The 19,455-nt window shown below is 42.5% G+C and overlaps 1 protein-coding gene across 1 annotated transcript in view; it reads left to right on the forward strand.

Moving 5' to 3' along the window:
- Window positions 1-1,157: 1,157 nt before the first annotated feature.
- The window catches only part of LOC311233617 (ATP-binding cassette sub-family G member 4-like), a gene marked incomplete at both ends in the record, with an annotated part of 46,265 nt that continues 27,967 nt past the window's right edge, over window positions 1,158-19,455 (forward strand). The window contains one exon of the mRNA XM_084320583.1: window positions 1,158-1,175. Within this exon, the coding sequence (XP_084176709.1) occupies window positions 1,158-1,175 (18 nt within the window). The remainder of the gene's footprint in view (window positions 1,176-19,455) is intronic.

The raw sequence follows: 19,455 nt of genomic DNA on the forward strand, positions 1-19,455 counted from the left end.
GTGTGAAGGGTGCTATATAGATAGAGTTGTTACTATTTATTATTATTATATTGTATACAAATTTATGCATGAAATTTCTGTAAGACTCGACGACATTGAAAATGAGGGTGACCTCAATTGTCCTTTTCGAGAATAAATAAAGGTTTGAATTGAATTGAAATGAACATGCAAGTCTGCTCTCTTTTGAAAGACTTTTTTTTTATTTTTTTTTATATATCTTTTTCCCCCTCCTTTTTCCTCAGATTTTCTCCCATCCCAATGTTAGTCGTTATGCCAATTCCCAATCCCCTTCCTGGTCGCTGCGCACTTACCCCCCACAGTCGGTCTGGGAGAGTGGAGGCTATCACGTGCTTCCTCCGACACACGTCTAGCCAACCAACCGCTTCTTTTCACCTGGCAGCGCGGACTCTCACTGAGAGGGTGTAACGTGTGGAAGGATCACACTACCCCCCTTAGATCCTATCCACGCTGAGCAGGCGCCCCGACCGAACTGTAGGAGTCGCTGTTTACAACGACCCGGACCCACCCCGCCAGCTTTCCCCACCCTCTAATACAGCCAATTGTATTAGTGTGAACGGCCAGCCAAGCTGGTGACAACGCCGGAGCTTGAAAGACTTTTTCTAAACTGACGCTCGTTGGCTGTTTGGTCTTATAACCCGAGAGTGGAAGCACGTAATAGGTCAAGCAGGGTGTAAATCAAACGGCGAAACGGTGGCCATTTTAGCTTTCAAACGATGTGCTGCTTCAGATATACCAGGGGCGTAATTATGGGGGGGGGGGGGGGGGGGACATGGAGGACATGTCCCCTGCATGGTTTCAGAAGGCAGTTATTGTCCCCTGCACTTTTTTACCGTCCAAAACAACAGCCAGCCAGCCAGCCAGCCAGCCAGCCAGCCAGCCAGCCAGCCAGCCAGCCAGCCAGCCAGCCAGCCAGCCAGCCAGCCAGCCAGCCAGCCAGCCAGCCAGCCAGCCAGCCAGCCAGCCAGCCAGCCAGCCAGCCAGCCAGCCAGCCAGCCAGCCAGCCAGCCAGCCAGCCAGCCAGCCAGCCAGCCAGCCAGCCAGCCAGCCAGCCAGCCAGCCAGCCAGCCAGCCAGCCAGCCAGCCAGCCAGCCAGCCAGCCAGCCAGCCAGCCAGACACGGCCAGCTCATTATCAATGATGGCATCAATATACGCGGTGAGTGTTGTCTTTTAAAGCCTGTGTTCAGTCCCAACGCCTCTGATCAGACTATGGTTACATGCAGCCTGATAACCAGTAAACAATGATGCATGTAGTTACTGTGTGTTGTTGTAGCCACCGGTTAATTCGCGATTTTTTATTGGTTTGTCATGACAAAGTAATTACATAATCCAACATATGTGTAAAGAAACAACATATTCCAGTTAACGGTATATTTTTTTAATGATTCATTACGGCCTAATCAATACTTCCATGCGTATAAATTGCGTTAAGCGGAGCTTAGTATTCCTGCCTGGCTGAGGAGCGCGTCGCGGCCAATTAGAGCAACGCGGAAGGGCATGTTGGTTGCCGAAAGTATTCAGGCCCCCCCACCCCCCACCCCTGCCTTTGAACATTGGGAGAACTACAAATGGGGATAGTCATAGAAACAAAACCACACCAACAACCCAAGACGTGCAGGCATGATTCACTCCAGTCTTGAAAAACCTGAATGAGCGTATTTGATTCCAAGAGATCGTGTGTAGAGTGGACCGATAGGGCGGGGATGCCACGGCATACACTTGACAATGGTTGCATTGTTTCTTTTAAAACTCGTAACAATATTAGCTTATTAACCAACAATGGCGTCACCCGGCCCCGGGCCCTTTTACATTCATACAAAAAAAAGTGTATAACACGCTAATAAAGGTTTTTAAGCAAAGTTGGGTTCATGCAAACTCCCCCTTCACTTCAAATGCGAGCTGTCTTCCGCCCCTTCATCTCAGGAGACTAGCAGCTGAAAACGTCATGCATATATCGGCGGGTGTAGGCGACATGTCGGTGCTACAGACTATTATCATTATTCGGCCTACGTGTTGATTCAGAGCATGTCATGATAAACCTAAAGTGACTTAAAAGTCATTGCATCTTGCTCTTGCAAAATGCTGTATTGCAATCAGGGCCGTAGCCAGGGTTTAGAAATTAGGGAGGTCTGATTGATTGATTGATTGAAAAGTTTATTAACAGATTGCAGAATGGGTACAGTACAGTACAGCTCAATACATACAATTGTTAAGGGGATGCAGACCAGAGAAAGACTTTCGTCTTGTTTACATCAGGGTCCCCCATTTTCAATTCATCATAACATATATGACATACATGACATACAGATAGACAGTACTGCTACATCTATACATTTATGACATATCAGATTTGCAAATACAGTACTGTTTGTAATACAAAAAGTGTCCAGAAAAAGAGTGTATATACATTTGACGTAGAAACTGTACATTGGAGGAGGTTGGGTGGGTGGGGGCTGTACATTGGAGGGGGGGGGGGGGGGGGGGTTGGGGTAGGGGGGGGGGGGACACTGTACACTGTACATTGGAATACTGACAAAGCCATACTTGGTAATTTACTGTACAACTGGGTTAAGACATTTGTAGGGGCCAGTTTCGAATTGCAGTCTCCCGTAGGTGTTCTTTGAGAGTGTTTTTGAAAGTGGGTAGTGATTCACATTCCTTTACAGCTTTGGGTAGGGCGTTCCACATTGATGTGGCATAATTGCGAAACGTGTTTAGTCCCTTGTTTGAGCCGAATCTGGGTTTAACATGATTTGTGGAGCTCCCTCTGGTGTTGTGATCGTGGTATTCACTGACCTTTGGGAAGTATTTTGACATGTACATGGGTACCTTGGTCGCGTAGTGTATCTTGTAGACCAGGCCCATTGCAAGTTGCTGTACTCTGTCGTCTACTCTAAGCCATCCTAGGTTGTCAAAGTGGGCCGGGGTGAGGTGGGTTCTAGGAGTCAGGTCAAGCAGTAGTCTGACTAGCTTGTTTTGAGATGTTTGTAATTTGTTTTTTAGTGCCTTTGAGGTGCTTTGTTACCAGTGATGCCGGTAACGCGTTACTAAGTAACACGTTATTGTAATCTGATTACTTTTCCCCGAAAATAGTAATCTAACGCGTTAATCTTTAAAAGCCAGTAATCTGATTGCAGTTACTTGTCCAAGTGGCTGTGCATTACTATTTCGTTACTATCTCATCATAAATTCATAATGCAGGCGGAATGCAGTATTTTATTTCGTTTTCGACAGTCAAAAATACATTTTTGAGCTGTGCTTTTTTCTTATTTGGGAGTGACGTGGTGTGGCAGTGAAAGGGTTACACAAGAATGTGGCCCGCGGCGTGACTGGACTCTCTGTCTGTGAGTGACTCTGCTTTGGCCCAATCACATTCCCCATCCACAGTCTGCGAATCAGAGGCAGAGTAGAGCGGGTCTTCACAGCACGTCATGTGACATATGCGCCAATCGTGTGACAGCAGGGCTCCGTTGCATTCGTCTGAGAATTCCACCCCAAAACGCTTACAGGAAGAAAAAACGCGGCTTATTATTATTACCGAGGCGCGCGGCTTATTATATTATTAAAACAGCTACTTGTGGGCACTCATAAAAACACCGTGGTCTACAAGTTGTTTAGCGAGAGGATGGTGGTAATGTGCTTCAATAGAACAATGGATCAATGCCATGTCAAAACTCGGCTCCGCTGAACTGAAGGGCTCCGCAGACCGCAGTACACACAGACACACACACACGCGCGCGCGCACACACGGGATCGCAGCAGCCACACACACATTTCCACTGTCCAATAGACAAGCGCCCTTTTCGACCGCGTGACATTGTTCAGATGTTTCAACTTCACCCCCAGAACCGAAACTATATGTGAAAGCGACCTAAACGTAAATACTGTCTACCGCTAAAAACAGCACATCCAATTGCATTGAAAGCATCTGGAATCACAACACTACGACGCTTCGACTAGTAGGTACAGGAGGACTCGGAGGCCAGTCAAACAGCAAAAGAGAGAGATTGTTTCTTTCCCTATTGATTAATGTATATTTGATGGTGGCAGAGCAAAAGCTCTTATTTGCCAGATTTACAGTTAATTTACATGTTAAAGAGAGACTGATTGTATGTTTATAGAGAGACATTTATAAAAACAATTTAATAGTTACAGTTGATATAATTGAATAGTTCAGCCTGCATTTGTTAGATGTGAATGGATACACTGGTTTTGTAAAACCACTGGCTGGCTGCTCTAATGCTGTGAGCATCATAGACTGTTGCTTTACCATACTTGATGGTACAGAAGCTGAAGCACTAGTTTAACAATTTACGTTATGTGCAGAGAAACAAGTTAAAAACAATTTATGCACTTTCAATAAAGCGTTTTAAAAAAAACTGTTGGGGGAACGACGACGACTTCGTAACCTAGTTACTTTCAAAGTAACTAAGTTACTCTGATAATCAAGTAATCAGTAAAGTAACTTGGATTACTTTTTAAAGGAGTAATCAGTAATCAGTAATCGGATTACTTTTACAAGTAATCTGTGGCATCACTGTTTGTTACCATGAGGTGCACGCATAGTCGTAGTACCCTTGAATGAGTGCTCCTGCCAGAGTCTTCAGGGTATTCTTGTTTACCAGTGAGGAGATCCGGTACAAGAATCGAGTTCGTTGGTTGACTTTTTTTATTACATTGGATGCCATTTTGTCACAGGAAAGATTAGCCTCTAGGATGGAACCTAGGTAGGTAATTTCATCTTTCCTTGTGACAATATTGTCACCCACTGTCCATTTATTTTTTTGGCCCAGACCGGCCCACCATAATCGGTCGGACACCACCCACCAGTACACCATCCTTGCGGTCCCCTTAAATATGTGTACCTACTGTAGTATTCCCCCAAACCACTACAAAGCTGGGTAGTAAGTGCCATAGACAAGTGGACCAGTGTACTCACTCGCTCTTGGCTAAATCTTGAATCTTGTGAAAAAACGCTTCATCATAGCAGGCTCAGGATGGGCAAAGTAGTCTATAGCCTGTTCATCCCTGTCTCTCTCCTCCACAACCTGGCTTGACTAGACATAAGGAGAGAGAGATGATTACAATTAAGGCGTTAAGGCGAGACACCCCAGGTGAATAGGCAAATATACTTTTTTTTGTTGATTTTGAGATTTTGTTATATTTTGCTTCCTAAACATGTCTTCTATGAAACTAGTGACAATAAAACGTCAATAACACACATTTAGTTTTTTTTTTTTTTTTTTTTTTTTTTTACTTCATTTTGCCTTATTGCATTCATAAATGTGCACATATTTAATGGTGAAGTGCCTCATTTGCATATATAAATTTCAGAAAACTTGCAATATATTTTTTCTTAGTTTATATGTACATAACAAACTGGGAAAGTTTCATAGTGATATCTATTCAAATATTTTTTGCCTATTAGGGGTACTACACTGTACTACACTGTTTGTAGCCTGTGTGTAGTTCTGTTCAGTTCAATAACATCATTATTATTATTATTATTCAGTTATCAGGCATGTGTTTAGGTTGTCTATTACTAATGGTTTGATTAGGTATTGTGTTTGTAAATATCTGTTTAAAAAAAAAGTATGGCATTTTACAATACAGAACTTTGAAGGCGTTTTCCCAAAAATTTGTTTTAATGAGTTTTTCCCTCATACTCTGAGCCAGAAATCTCCAATTCAGTAGCACTCACATACACCAAACCTTCCAGTTCTATTCATATCTATGTTCTGAAGGTTTACAGAAGGGTTTGTTGATATCGCATTCATACCCTGATTTATATCACATTTTATTCCTAAAAACATGGTGAAATATGGAATTTTACCATAAAAATTTACTGAATGGAGTATTTTCTGATTTATGGAGTGATAAAGAGATATCCAAAATCCCCTCTGTAATAACCTTTGGCTCTAATATGTCAACAAAATGAAACTATAATTTTGAAAATGGCTTTATCCAATGTTCAGATTTCTGTCCTGGAATTATATGCAAATAGTGCATATTTAAGTAGATCATGCCTCATTTGCATATTTAAATATACAATTTCAGAAAACTTGTAATACAAAAAAGTCTTGTCTTAATATAAGTAATCAACTGGGGAAGTTTCATTGTGATATCTATTAGTTAAATATTTTACCCTATTCACCTGTAGTGTCTCGCCTTCAGGTCCAGAATTTTTGGAATTCCCTGACAAAGATGTGCAAAAAGCTGTACAATTTAAGCAATACCATACTGGCAATGGGCAAATAGTTGTTTATTCAATTAGCTGTTCCATCTTATTTCATTTGATACTAACTACTCAGTTCATACAGATTTCAAGTATCCAAATATCAATGATGAATATTGCATAAGGTTTACACAGTTAATAGATCACCTTTTTGTTTTATATTCATGTTCAGAGAGGAGTAATAGTTAGATCTTTGTATGTGTGATTTATATAGCAATTAAATCAATGGTGTGGTTGTTTGTTTGGGGAGTTTGACCTACAGTTAATGTGCCTACCACGTGAAAGTGCATGCTCAATGGACAGCACAAAAACGATTTGTGTAGGTGGAGACTAGAGCTACCACAGAGTAATAAGTTATAAGAGTAAGTAATCCATACCATATATATCCTAATAGTTACCTTATTACCATACTTGGCTGAAAATAAACATTGCTGCCTGTTGTGAATGTGTTTTTCCATGTAGGCTAATACATAAGTAGGCATACATTTTTGCAGTTGAGCAAAAATTAGCAGTTGAGTAGGCTATATGTGCTGTGTTTTTATGTCTTCCATCGAGGACCACCTTGGAAATAAGTGTTTTAACACTTTGGATGCCAGCGACGCGTTTTGTCGTTAGTTCATGCCGCCAGTTGAGTGCCGGCAACGCTGTATAGCGTTTGTTTGTCGTATTTTCTTTTATTGGCGATTTGAATTCATATTTCATCAATCGAGCCTCACGCTAGTGTTGCAGAGTCTCTCTGAGCTCAATTGGGAAGATACCGCCCCCTATCGTCTCTCCCTGTGTAACTGCACCCCATTAGTTTAGACTGATGAAGGGGGGGGGGGGGGGGGCAGTTTCCTCATTTTACTTTTCCGTCAAGCGAACAGAAGAGACCAAGTGATAGCCGGCCCTCAGAACAGCGTGGATTATGTATTTCCAGCACCTAACGCTGAATCAATAAACGCGATCGATATTTGGAATGGCGATCAGGAATTGGAATAATCTTTTTGGATAACATCTGATCTGAGGTAAGGAATCTATTTTACTAGTCTTGGGGTAATCAGAGCTTTTTTCACAGATATATCAACGTGTCCCATATGTGTGTGTGTGTGTGTGTGTCTGTGTGTGCTCAATGATCAGGAAATGAGAGAATATACTTTTCAGATCGCTTCTATAACGTGCATAAGTACACATATACTATCGATAATCGAGTGTTTATTTGAAAACGATTCACAAATAGGCCGAAAAATTACAACGTTTTTGTGTATGCCAGAATATTCCAGTAAATGCCGTTTATCACGGAATCTATATATTTTCCTGAAAAACGAGGGCTTTTCAAAATGCTATAAAACGGAAATGAACCGATTAAAAAAGAATCCGTTTTGACAATGTTGACTGCAAACAAGTCATTGATAAGCAACAGGCAGATTAGACACATAGCCATAATTTAAGACAGAGATTATGCGTTCACAACGCTATCATTGAAGTGGGTGCTGGCATTTAACCACGTTTTACCATGTTCACCAGTGGTAATCAAAGTGTTAATGAATGCTTTTAAGTGATATCCTCAGGAATACAAATTGGTCAAGATAATTAGTTTTTATGATGTGTTTTTAATTTCCAAATACAAATCTAATCAAATCAAAAAAGCAGTTTTTGCAGTTGAGCTACAGGTGTTGTATATTATACAGCCTTTTCATGCATCTTTATCAAGGGAACCCTTATCCTAATGATTTTTTAAATAATATTATGATGATACGATATGGACCTAGTAGTTGGGTCATCTGTGGCACTTCGTTTCTCAATGGATCTGTCATCTAGGAGGGTTAATAAAAAAATCCAAAATGGCTGCCGTGGAAGTTAACTTTTTAATGGTTTGACCTACAATGATGGACAATACATGGTACCAGCCCCCTCTCAGTCATGTACCAGCCAGCCCCCTCTCAGTCATGTACCAGCCAGCCCCCTCTCAGTCATGTACCAGCCTCCTCTCAGTCATGTATACCAGCCCCCTCTCAGTCCTGTATACCAGCCCCCTCTCAGTCATGTACCAGCCTCCTATCAGTCATGTATACCAGCCCCCTCTCAGTCATGTATACCAGCCCCCTCTCAGTCATGTACCAGCCCCCTCTCAGTCATGTACCAGCCCCCTCTCAGTCATGTATACCAGCCCCTTCTCAGTCATGTACCAGCCCCCTCGCAGTCATCTACCAGCCCCCTCTCAGTCATGTACCACAGCCCCATCTCAGTCATGTACCAGCCCCCTCTCAGTCATGTACAAGCCCCCTCTCAGTCATGTACAACAGCCCCCTCTCAGTCATGTACCACAGCCCCCCTCTCAGTCATGTACCACAGCCCCCTCTCAGTCATGTACCACAGCCGCCTCTCAGTCATGTACCACAGCCCCATCTCAGTCATGTACCACAGCCCCCTCTCAGTCATGTACCACAGCCCCATCTCAGTCATGTACCAGCCCCCTCTCAGTCATCTACCAGCCCCCTCTCAGTCATGTACCACAGCCCCCTCTCAGTCATGTACCAGCCCCCCTCTCAGTCATGTACCAGCCCCCCTCTGTCATGTACCAGCCCCCTCTCAGTCATGTAACAGCCCCCCTCTCAGTCATGTACCAGCCCCCTCTCAGTCCTGTATACCAGCCCCCTCTCAGTCATGTACCAGCCCCCTCTCAGTCATGTACCGTTTTCATAAATCTTCCTTTTTTTTCTTTTTTTTCTCAAACTAAATGCTCAATTTGGATAAAGTGATTCATCTGATTAAATTAGTATTTTTTCTTTTATTAAATCAACTTTCCAGCCCCCTGTCAACTGTCAAATGATGTCAACTGTCAACTTGAATTAACATTCAGTATTCAATATGGTCTGGTATAAACATTCAGTATTGAATATTGTCTGATTCAATATTAACATTCAGTATTGAATATTGTCTGATTCAATATTAACATTCAGTATTCAAGTAGAACAGCTAGCTAGCTGTTGTGGACACTCACCTTTCCACAGCAAAACGGTAGGCAATGCACCTTGGTTGAGAAATGCAGGCTTCAATCTATGTTGTTTAGTCTATCTGTTCAGTACTGTTTCAAGATGCACAATGAGATCTTCTGAGAGAATTGTTGAATAGATACACAAATGTTCTAGAATGTCCTATTATGACATCATACTGTGACATCATAAAGGTTCTAGAATGCTTGATTATGACATCATACTGTGACATCACAAAAGTTCTAGAATGTTTGATTATGACATCATACTGTGACATCACAAATGTTCTAGAATGTTCTATTATGACATCATACTGTGACATCACAACGGAACATGTTTGAGTGCCATTTGAATAATATAAATAATATGTTTGGTAAGGCTGCCCCCGAACCCGGCTTTTGGGATTCAAACTTCGTCAGGGTTCTTTGAACGGACCTTCGAACCTTAGTTTTTAATCAAAAAAAATGTAATAAAAACTTTTTTTTATATTTTTCTTATTTTTTTTGTATCCTCAAACTAAATCCTCAATTTGAATAAAGTGATTCATCTGATTAAATGAATATTTTTTCTTTTGTTATTTTGTTAGTGATGTAATAAAAAATAACACTTTTTTGTGTATGCCAGAATATTCCAGTAAATGCCGTTTATCACGGAATCTATATATTTTCCTGAAAAACGAGGGCTTTTCAAAATGCTATAAAACGGAAATGAACCGATTAAAAAAGAATCCGTTTTGACAATGTTGACTGCAAACAAGTCATTGATAAGCAACAGGCAGATTAGACACATAGCCATAATTTAAGACAGAGATTATGCGTTCACAACGCTATCATTGAAGTGGGTGCTGGCATTTAACCACGTTTTACCATGTTCACCAGTGGTAATCAAAGTGTTAATGAATGCTTTTAAGTGATATCCTCAGGAATACAAATTGGTCAAGATAATTAGTTTTTATGATGTGTTTTTAATTTCCAAATACAAATCTAATCAAATCAAAAAAGCAGTTTTTGCAGTTGAGCTACAGGTGTTGTATATTATACAGCCTTTTCATGCATCTTTATCAAGGGAACCCTTATCCTAATGATTTTTTAAATAATATTATGATGATACGATATGGACCTAGTAGTTGGGTCATCTGTGGCACTTCGTTTCTCAATGGATCTGTCATCTAGGAGGGTTAATAAAAAAATCCAAAATGGCTGCCGTGGAAGTTAACTTTTTAATGGTTTGACCTACAATGATGGACAATACATGGTACCAGCCCCCTCTCAGTCATGTACCAGCCAGCCCCCTCTTAGTCATGTACCAGCCAGCCCCCTCTCAGTCATGTACCAGCCTCCTCTCAGTCATGTATACCAGCCCCCTCTCAGTCCTGTATACCAGCCCCCTCTCAGTCATGTACCAGCCTCCTATCAGTCATGTATACCAGCCCCCTCTCAGTCATGTATACCAGCCCCCTCTCAGTCATGTACCAGCCCCCTCTCAGTCATGTACCAGCCCCCTCTCAGTCATGTATACCAGCCCCTTCTCAGTCATGTACCAGCCCCCTCGCAGTCATCTACCAGCCCCCTCTCAGTCATGTACCACAGCCCCATCTCAGTCATGTACCAGCCCCCTCTCAGTCATGTACAAGCCCCCTCTCAGTCATGTACAACAGCCCCCTCTCAGTCATGTACCACAGCCCCCCTCTCAGTCATGTACTACAGCTCCCTCTCAGTCATGTACCACAGCCGCCTCTCAGTCATGTACCACAGCCCCATCTCAGTCATGTACCACAGCCCCCTCTCAGTCATGTACCACAGCCCCATCTCAGTCATGTACCAGCCCCCTCTCAGTCATCTACCAGCCCCCTCTCAGTCATGTACCACAGCCCCCTCTCAGTCATGTACCAGCCCCCCTCTCAGTCATGTACCAGCCCCCCTCTGTCATGTACCAGCCCCCTCTCAGTCATGTACCAGCCCCCCTCTCAGTCATGTACCAGCCCCCTCTCAGTCCTGTATACCAGCCCCCTCTCAGTCATGTACCAGCCCCCTCTCAGTCATGTACCGTTTTCATAAATCTTCCTTTTTTTTCTTTTTTTTCTCAAACTAAATGCTCAATTTGGATAAAGTGATTCATCTGATTAAATTAGTATTTTTTCTTTTATTAAATCAACTTTCCAGCCCCCTGTCAACTGTCAAATGATGTCAACTGTCAACTTGAATTAACATTCAGTATTCAATATGGTCTGGTATAAACATTCAGTATTGAATATTGTCTGATTCAATATTAACATTCAGTATTGAATATTGTCTGATTCAATATTAACATTCAGTATTCAAGTAGAACAGCTAGCTAGCCGTTGTGGACACTCACCTTTCCACAGCAAAACGGTAGGCAATGCACCTTGGTTGAGAAATGCAGGCTTCAATCTATGTTGTTTAGTCTATCTGTTCAGTACTGTTTCAAGATGCACAATGAGATCTTCTGAGAGAATTGTTGAATAGATACACAAATGTTCTAGAATGTCCTATTATGACATCATACTGTGACATCATAAATGTTCTAGAATGTTTGATTATGACATCATACTGTGACATCACAAAAGTTCTAGAATGTTTGATTATGACATCATACTGTGACATCACAAATGTTCTAGAATGTTCTATTATGACATCATACTGTGACATCACAACGGAACATGTTTGAGTGCCATTTGAATAATATAAATAATATGTTTGGTAAGGCTGCCCCCGAACCCGGCTTTTGGGATTCAAACTTCGTCAGGGTTCTTTGAACGGACCTTCGAACCTTAGTTTTTAATAAAAAAAAATGTAATAAAAACTTTTTTTTATATTTTTCTTATTTTTTTTTTATCCTCAAACTAAATCCTCAATTTGAATAAAGTGATTCATCTGATTAAATGAATATTTTTTCTTTTGTTATTTTGTTAGTGATGTAATCAAAAATAACACTTGGAACAAAAAAAAAGGATAATACGATTGGTAAACACTGATTAACCAAAACACTTAAAAGAAAACTTATTATAATAACATCTGGTTGACACGTCTTTATCGTTGCTATTGTAGATAACTGTGGCAATTCTAGAGTTAATACATGTACATTTTTTTATTCATTGATAACCCAAAAAAAACATTATCTACTTGAGGAGAGAATGTGTATATCTGTGTTTTAACTTTGTGTACACACTTACCGCCAATAATGGGAGTAGGCATTGCCGTCTGGGAGAAATGCGAGGCCCTGTGCGAGTTTAAACGCGAGCCCCCCCCCCCCCCCCCCCCTAAAGGTAAAAAAAATTAAATTATATTAATTAAAAAATATATATATCTTTTTTTTCATACAGCCAACATATTCTTAAATAATAGCGCTGCCCGAGGCTGGGCATACAGTCAACATATTCTTAAATAGTAGCGCTGCCTGAGGCTGGGCATATGATACAGTCGACGTATTCTTAAATAATAGCGCTGCCCGAGGCTGGGCATATGATACAGTCAGCGTATTCTTAAATAATAGCGCTGCCCGAGGCTGGGCATATGATACAGTCAACGTATTCTTAAATAATAGCGCTGCCCGAGGCTTAGTGGCAATGCACCTGTACAGTCGTACACCTGGCAGTAACAGGGAAAATGCATAAAACACCCCTGGAACCTGATAAACAAGCTTAAAGCCAAGCACGCCATGCAGATTTGCAGTTTTGCCTTATTTGAATCGAACTCTATAAGCTTAGTACACACGTCACAAACTGCACGATGCAACACACAGAGTGAGAGAGAGAGCGAGCGAGAGAGAGAGACAGAGAGAGAGCAAGAGAGAGCAAGAGAGAGCAAGAGAGAGAGAGAGTGAGAGAGAGAGAGAGAGAGAGAGAGAGAGATAGAGAGAGAGAGAGAGAGAGATAGAGAGAGAGAGAGAGAGAGAGAGAGAGAGAGAGAGAGAGAGAGAGAGAGAGAGAGAGATCCACGGCGGGAACAGAGTAGATTGCATTAAAAACTCACCCTAACGCAGAGTCAGGTCCAAGAGGAAGGAGACGACCGTGGAGAAAGTTCACCAGTCCCATCATGATATTGTCCCCCCCGTTGGAATGAACTTGGGAGTCTGTTCCTAGTTTATCTGCCACACGTTAGCACTCGATAACGTAGCTAACGCTAGCTAGCTAGCTAGGTTAGCTAACGCTAGTTAGCTGTCCCTGCCTTTAGCTAAGCTACTAGCCGACATAGCTATAGCCTGACTGAACATTCTAACACGCAACAACTTTCATCTTCAGTCCATCTGCCGAACGTCCTCTTTGTCTTGGCATAACCTAATCACTATACTTGGTATTGATAAGCTTACGGCACGCTGCGTTATTTCTTCTGCTCCGATGCTGCACATTTGGTTTTCAAAACTAGGATGCTCTGCCTCTTGGCCAAGACATCCACTCGCTCCTGTGGATAGCGCCGAATAGACCCTGTACCTGGCTGTACCCTCGTGGATAATACCGGTCTTCTTCACATCTCTCTACCGACTACCAGACCGACGCCAACCAGCTCCCCCTAGTGTTAGTCCTCCCACGATGCTTTGCACAAAAGTAATTGAATGAAACCAATAGTATATCTGCAGAGCCGCAGAGCCCGGAACACTATTCTACAAACGTGTCTAATGTGAAATATATAAGCATGTAAGCAAAACTAGATTTTAGGTCTGTGATGGAAAGTGATTGTTAACATTCTATTTATTTAGATTTTTATTTAAAAAAAAAAAATTATAAATAAAAAAAAAAATAATAAATAAAAAAAAAAAAATGCGAGGCCCCCCTTCCCGCGAGGTCCTGTGTGACCGCACTGCTCGCACACCCCCTGAGGCAGCCCTGGGAGTAGGTATGCGTTACTCATAAATTGTTTCTGCTTGGGGAGAAGTCTTGGTTTTGGGAGAGTAATACTTAGGGTTTTCAACCTGCTCTACTTCTAGAAACAAAACAGTGAACAACATGTGTATTTTAGCAGCTTTAGGGGCTACAGGCATGTAGTTCACCAGTTTGATAAGAATCTATTATTTGGGAAACACTACAGAAAATACTGTTACTGTTGTAGTGGGGAGTTTAGGAGAGGTGTAGGATTCAAGCGCAGGACAGTGGAGGGTGAGAGAGACGAGGCACGAGTCGACGTTGCAATTGACAAGTTTTACTGGAGTAGCAGTAAACAAGGAACATTACAAGGGAAAACAAAACCGAACTCAAAACACGGGAAACCAAAACCTCAGCCAAGCTGGAAAACGTGGACTAGAAATACAGGAACGGACTCACGAGGAAATACAGGATAACAAGGCTTTCACGAAGGATAAGCAGAGTAGCACAACAGGATAACACAGGAAGCATCACGGGGGGAACACAAAGGTAGGTAGAACAGCACGGCAGGATACAGGGGTAGAAAGGACAATAGCGCAACACTGGTAACAGGGGTGCGGCACATATAAATACAGATACTAATTATATTTTGACAAGGAACAGCTGGGGGCTGACAGGCTAGGACACATGAATAATAATACAATGAATACAAGAGGACTAGACTAGAACAATATTACAGGGACAAAAATAATACAACTAGACAAGGACACTAGACTAATAGGCAGACATCTGAACATACTGGGGAGCAGACAGGACCGATAACAAATACAAGGGGAACACATTAATACACACAGACAATAAGCTCCAGACAATGAGTAGGCAGTTCTGCAGTACCTAAATCAAATCAAATCAAATCAAATGAATTTATAAGGCCCGACAACACACGTTAATGTCCCCATGGGCCGTACAAGTCTTCTTTATACAAGTCAAGAAGAAAACATAACAATAAGTCAAGAACAGAACAAGAACACCATAAGGTCCAACAAATTTTAAATAAATGCAAATAAATGAAAGAATGCAAGCACTCCCAGACATACCCCACGCGAAGGTAAGGAAAAACTCACTAAAACCTAACAATAGGGAAAAATGCTCCACAGGCAGTGTGGAGGAGAGAAACCTTAGAAGGGCCATTCAAGGGGGGATCTCCCTTCTTAGATGTCGGTGATAGTAGTGTTGCAGACTAACAGTTGGTAAGCATGCAATCAAGTGTGTAATGAAACACAGATGAGTGCATGCAATAGCAACTGAACATTTTGAAAGATTAAAGATAGAGCTGATAGCGATAGCAACTGAACATTTTGAAAGATTGAAGATAGAGCTGATAGCGAATCTATTTGAGGCACAGGGGCGGCGCAAAGAGGGTCGCGTCCTCCCCGTCTTAATCACGGGACATTCAACACTCCGGTCATTGCTCAGGGACAGCCGGAGACAGGGAGATAGGGGGCGGCGCAGAGAGGGTCGCGAACTCCCCGACATCATCGCGGGACGTCCGGCACTCCGGTCACCACTACGAGACCTCCGGAGACAGGAGAGCACGCAGAGAGGGTCGCATCCTCCCGGCCTTCATCACGGGACGTCCGACACTCCGGTCAGCACTCCAGGACAGCAACTCACAGGGGGACAGGGGGACAGGGAGACGGGACAGGCGTTAGACAGCTCATGTGATTGTAGTGGGCGGACATAGCAATAGATACAAGTGGTAAGCATGAATGGAGTAGATATATGAAGTAAGCATATTATGTGAATAGAATAGAAGTACTTAACCCAGCAATGAAACCGCATTGACACATCAGTTGACAGGACTACGGACAGACGACGGTAAGTAACTGATCCAAGGCCTCGGTGGTGCATGTAGAGCAGTCACTGCAATCTTGGCCAAGACCCCGAGGCATCCATCACCTTAGTCAGCGCTAGGAGACGGGCACTCAGAGAGATGGGGGAGGGAAGGGGGGAGGGGGGGGGGGGAAGGGGGGGGGAAGGAGGGGATGGAGGGGGGAGAAGGGGGGGGGGGGGAGTTAGAGAGTTCCCATGTTTGTGGTGCTGCAAAAAAGCAGACATGGGGGAAAATAAACTTCCTAACTAAACTAGATAGATTAATCTAAAGGTCAGTCCCCGACCAGGTGAGATCAGGGTAGGTTGAAGGAGAGAGAGAAAAGATGGGTCTTAAGCAGGGATTTAAAAGCTTTGACAGAGCAGGCGCCCCTGATGACGGTAGGTAATTTGTTCCACAGGTAGGGAGCGCGGTAGACAAAGGCTCTGTGGCCGGCGGATTTCTTTTTAACCCTAGGAATCGATAGAAGCCCCGCATTTTGTGAGCGCAGAGCACGAGTGGGCGAGTATCGGGAGATAAGATCGGATAGATAGAGCGGTGCAAGCCCATTTAAAATTTTGTAGGTGAGGAGTAGCACTTTAAAGTCAGATCGGGCTTGAATAGGAAGCCAGTGTAGGGCGGACAAAACTGATGTGATGTGATCAAATTTTCTAGTTCTAGTTAGTATCCGTGCAGCCGCATTTTGAACGAGTTGAAGATTTTTGATGCTTGAATTAGGTAGGCCTGAAAAAAGTGCATTACAGTAGTCCAGACGTGATGAGACAAAAGCATGAATCAGGTGTTGTAAAATCCAAAACATATATATCATGATTAACTAATGTGTAGAAATATTTGGGCCTCAAAACAATAAGTCATAGATTGTCTGTGTGTGGTTACATAGACTGATTGTGCAAATGCCCTCCTGGGGTGACAATGGCATAGTGGCAGCTGGGGTAAGACTACTTCCCTTTAGGGGGTAGATCAAACAAAGACAAAAGGTCACGTAGACATGTTATCTCGCTGGAGTATCCTGTCACACACACAGACACTCACATACTCACACACACACATACACTCACACACACATTTTCACATACACATCCACACACACACACACAGTGATGAGGTTAAAAGGAAACAACTGTTACATCAAAGCGCCCATGAAGTGTTATCAGCTGCTTACGGCCTGGGGACACAGACAGACACACACACATACTCCCACACACACATTTTCGAATACACATCCACACACACACACTCACACACACAGAGACACACACAGAGACACACACAGAGACACACACACACACACACTCACACACATTCACACATTCACACATACACATTCACACACACACACACACACACACAGAGATCTCCAAACAAGCTAACTATTTCCTGGTATATTGTTAAAATAGTAATTTGAATCATTGAAGTAAGTTAAAATATAATTAGGTTTGGTCATACCTAAATGTCTACAATTAGTTAATGTGTCTATGCTATTTTCATTTAGATTCAATATGATTAATTGGTTGTTCTATATGGTATTGAAATGTATTCTATTAAGCTAACAGAATGATTAGATTTGTTAGATATATGTTCTGAAAGTCAAACAGACTTAGTAATAAAGAAATATAGCTGTGTTTAGGTAATCAATATATTTTGAGGTTCATCAAAGTATTAACAAGTCAAGTAATGTGTTTAAGTAAAATTATAGGTTAGATATTATAGGTTAGATATTCTCTGGGTAACTGTGAAGAGGGTTTGGCCTATAAGCCAAACCCCTATTTTCAAATACCAGCTTAGCCGGTTTGTGATTGGGGCAGTAATGTGATGATGTCATCAACTCAGAGACACTCGGCCTGGGCTATAAGAATGGGGTGTAATGGTGGGAGGAAGAGGGAGGAACAACAGAAGAACTCTGGAACCAACCAAACCCACAAGGACAGGACCTCACCTCACCATCTCACCCATCTACAGCAGGCAGAACGAGAACAAAAGGACTTTTTGGAGGGAAAACCAACTTCTTTGTTTTGTCAGCCAAGACAACACAAAGACCAGCAACAACTTATCAATTATCATTCTTTATACTGTAATATTAGGCTGGTTGTATCATCTTACGGCATAGTGTTTGTGATCAACAACCATAGCATCTTCTTATTGTAATTTGTATACATTCTTAAACTTTGATTAAACAACTGTTAAACTATCTTTCCTCTTAAATTCCTTCTGCCTTTCGGCCTGCTCAGTCAGTTTGAAGAGAAGTGATTCCCAGCTTTAAAGTATTGAGACACAACGCCGAGTACTAGCCAACAGGTTCTGAAGCAGAGCAGAACCGAAACAGCCTGGGAATCCACTTCATTTTGGTGCCGTTTGACCCGTGAACAAGTGGCGGCCCTGGACGAGATTTTTTTTTTCCCTTCACTCATCAAACTCATCGGCGGACGACAGAGGACACAACTGCGTGAGCTTCGTTCCTGTGAGAGAGGTGAGTGTGGAGGAAGAATGGGCTGCTCAGTTCGAACAACAAGGGGTTGGGGAAAGAAACTAAAGAATTTAACCTCATGTAATCATGATGTAAGGGACAATTAGATTGAGTGTTCTGGCTGGGGAGGGCGGCTCTGTAATCACCGAGCGTAGTATATTTTATTGTAAAAATGTTAGCACTATGAACGGGGCGCCGTTGCCAGTCGGAACAAGTAAGGGGATAGGATCATGTCTTAGATTCGTGCTCAGAGTTAAGCCGAGATAGACACCGTGCGTAGTATGTCTTAGAGTAGTGACTGAAGCACGCCGTTGCATAGTATTTTCTACAGTAGAGAGTTAGCACGAGTAGGTCTGGTTTTAGCCTTGGGCACGGGCGGGCGTGCTGTAGCAAAATAGTGCTTAATGAAATGTTTACCGGTCGCGCCGCGTGCGGCGTTCGAGAGACGGAAATGTGCGTGAATGCTGATTTTGTATTTTTTAATTGTGTACTTTTTAATTGTGTTAGGAAGCGTGTATGAATGTATGGTTGGCGAATGTTTATGGTTAGGAGTGATTGGTGGGAAGTATGAGAATATAGTTGTGTTATTATGTAATTTAAGTCACCGGTTGGCCGTGGGGAAATGTAAGAAGAACGCCGGTTTTCCGAGGCCGTCGAACGCAGCAGCGGTTAGCTGCTGTATTAGCCTCTGGGCACCGGAGCGAACGGGGGGAAAAGTAGACGTAATTCAAATGTATAAGGTCGATCGATAGTGTCTTGAGATTACGGGGATATGTAGGGCACTTAAAAGTTTTCATATTCGTGGCGGATAAAACCAGTTATGTAATGTTTAAGGTGATCGGGATTTTCTAGGCCCGACCCGGAAGTCGTTCTAAGCTCGCTGGAAATGACGACGGAGGGGTCAAACTAGTGTTTTGATATTATGTTTTTATATTTCTATTTAGATCACTACACTGGCGTTTTGAGGGAAATAGGGTTCTGTTGTGGGGAATGTGGGGTTATATTAACGTTGCGAGGGGACGGCCCGCGCGGCGGAACGGGTCGTTGGGAAC

This window comes from Notolepis coatsorum (assembly GCF_963971535.1).
Source record: "Notolepis coatsorum genome assembly, chromosome: 8".
Lineage (NCBI taxonomy): Eukaryota > Metazoa > Chordata > Actinopteri > Aulopiformes > Paralepididae > Notolepis > Notolepis coatsorum.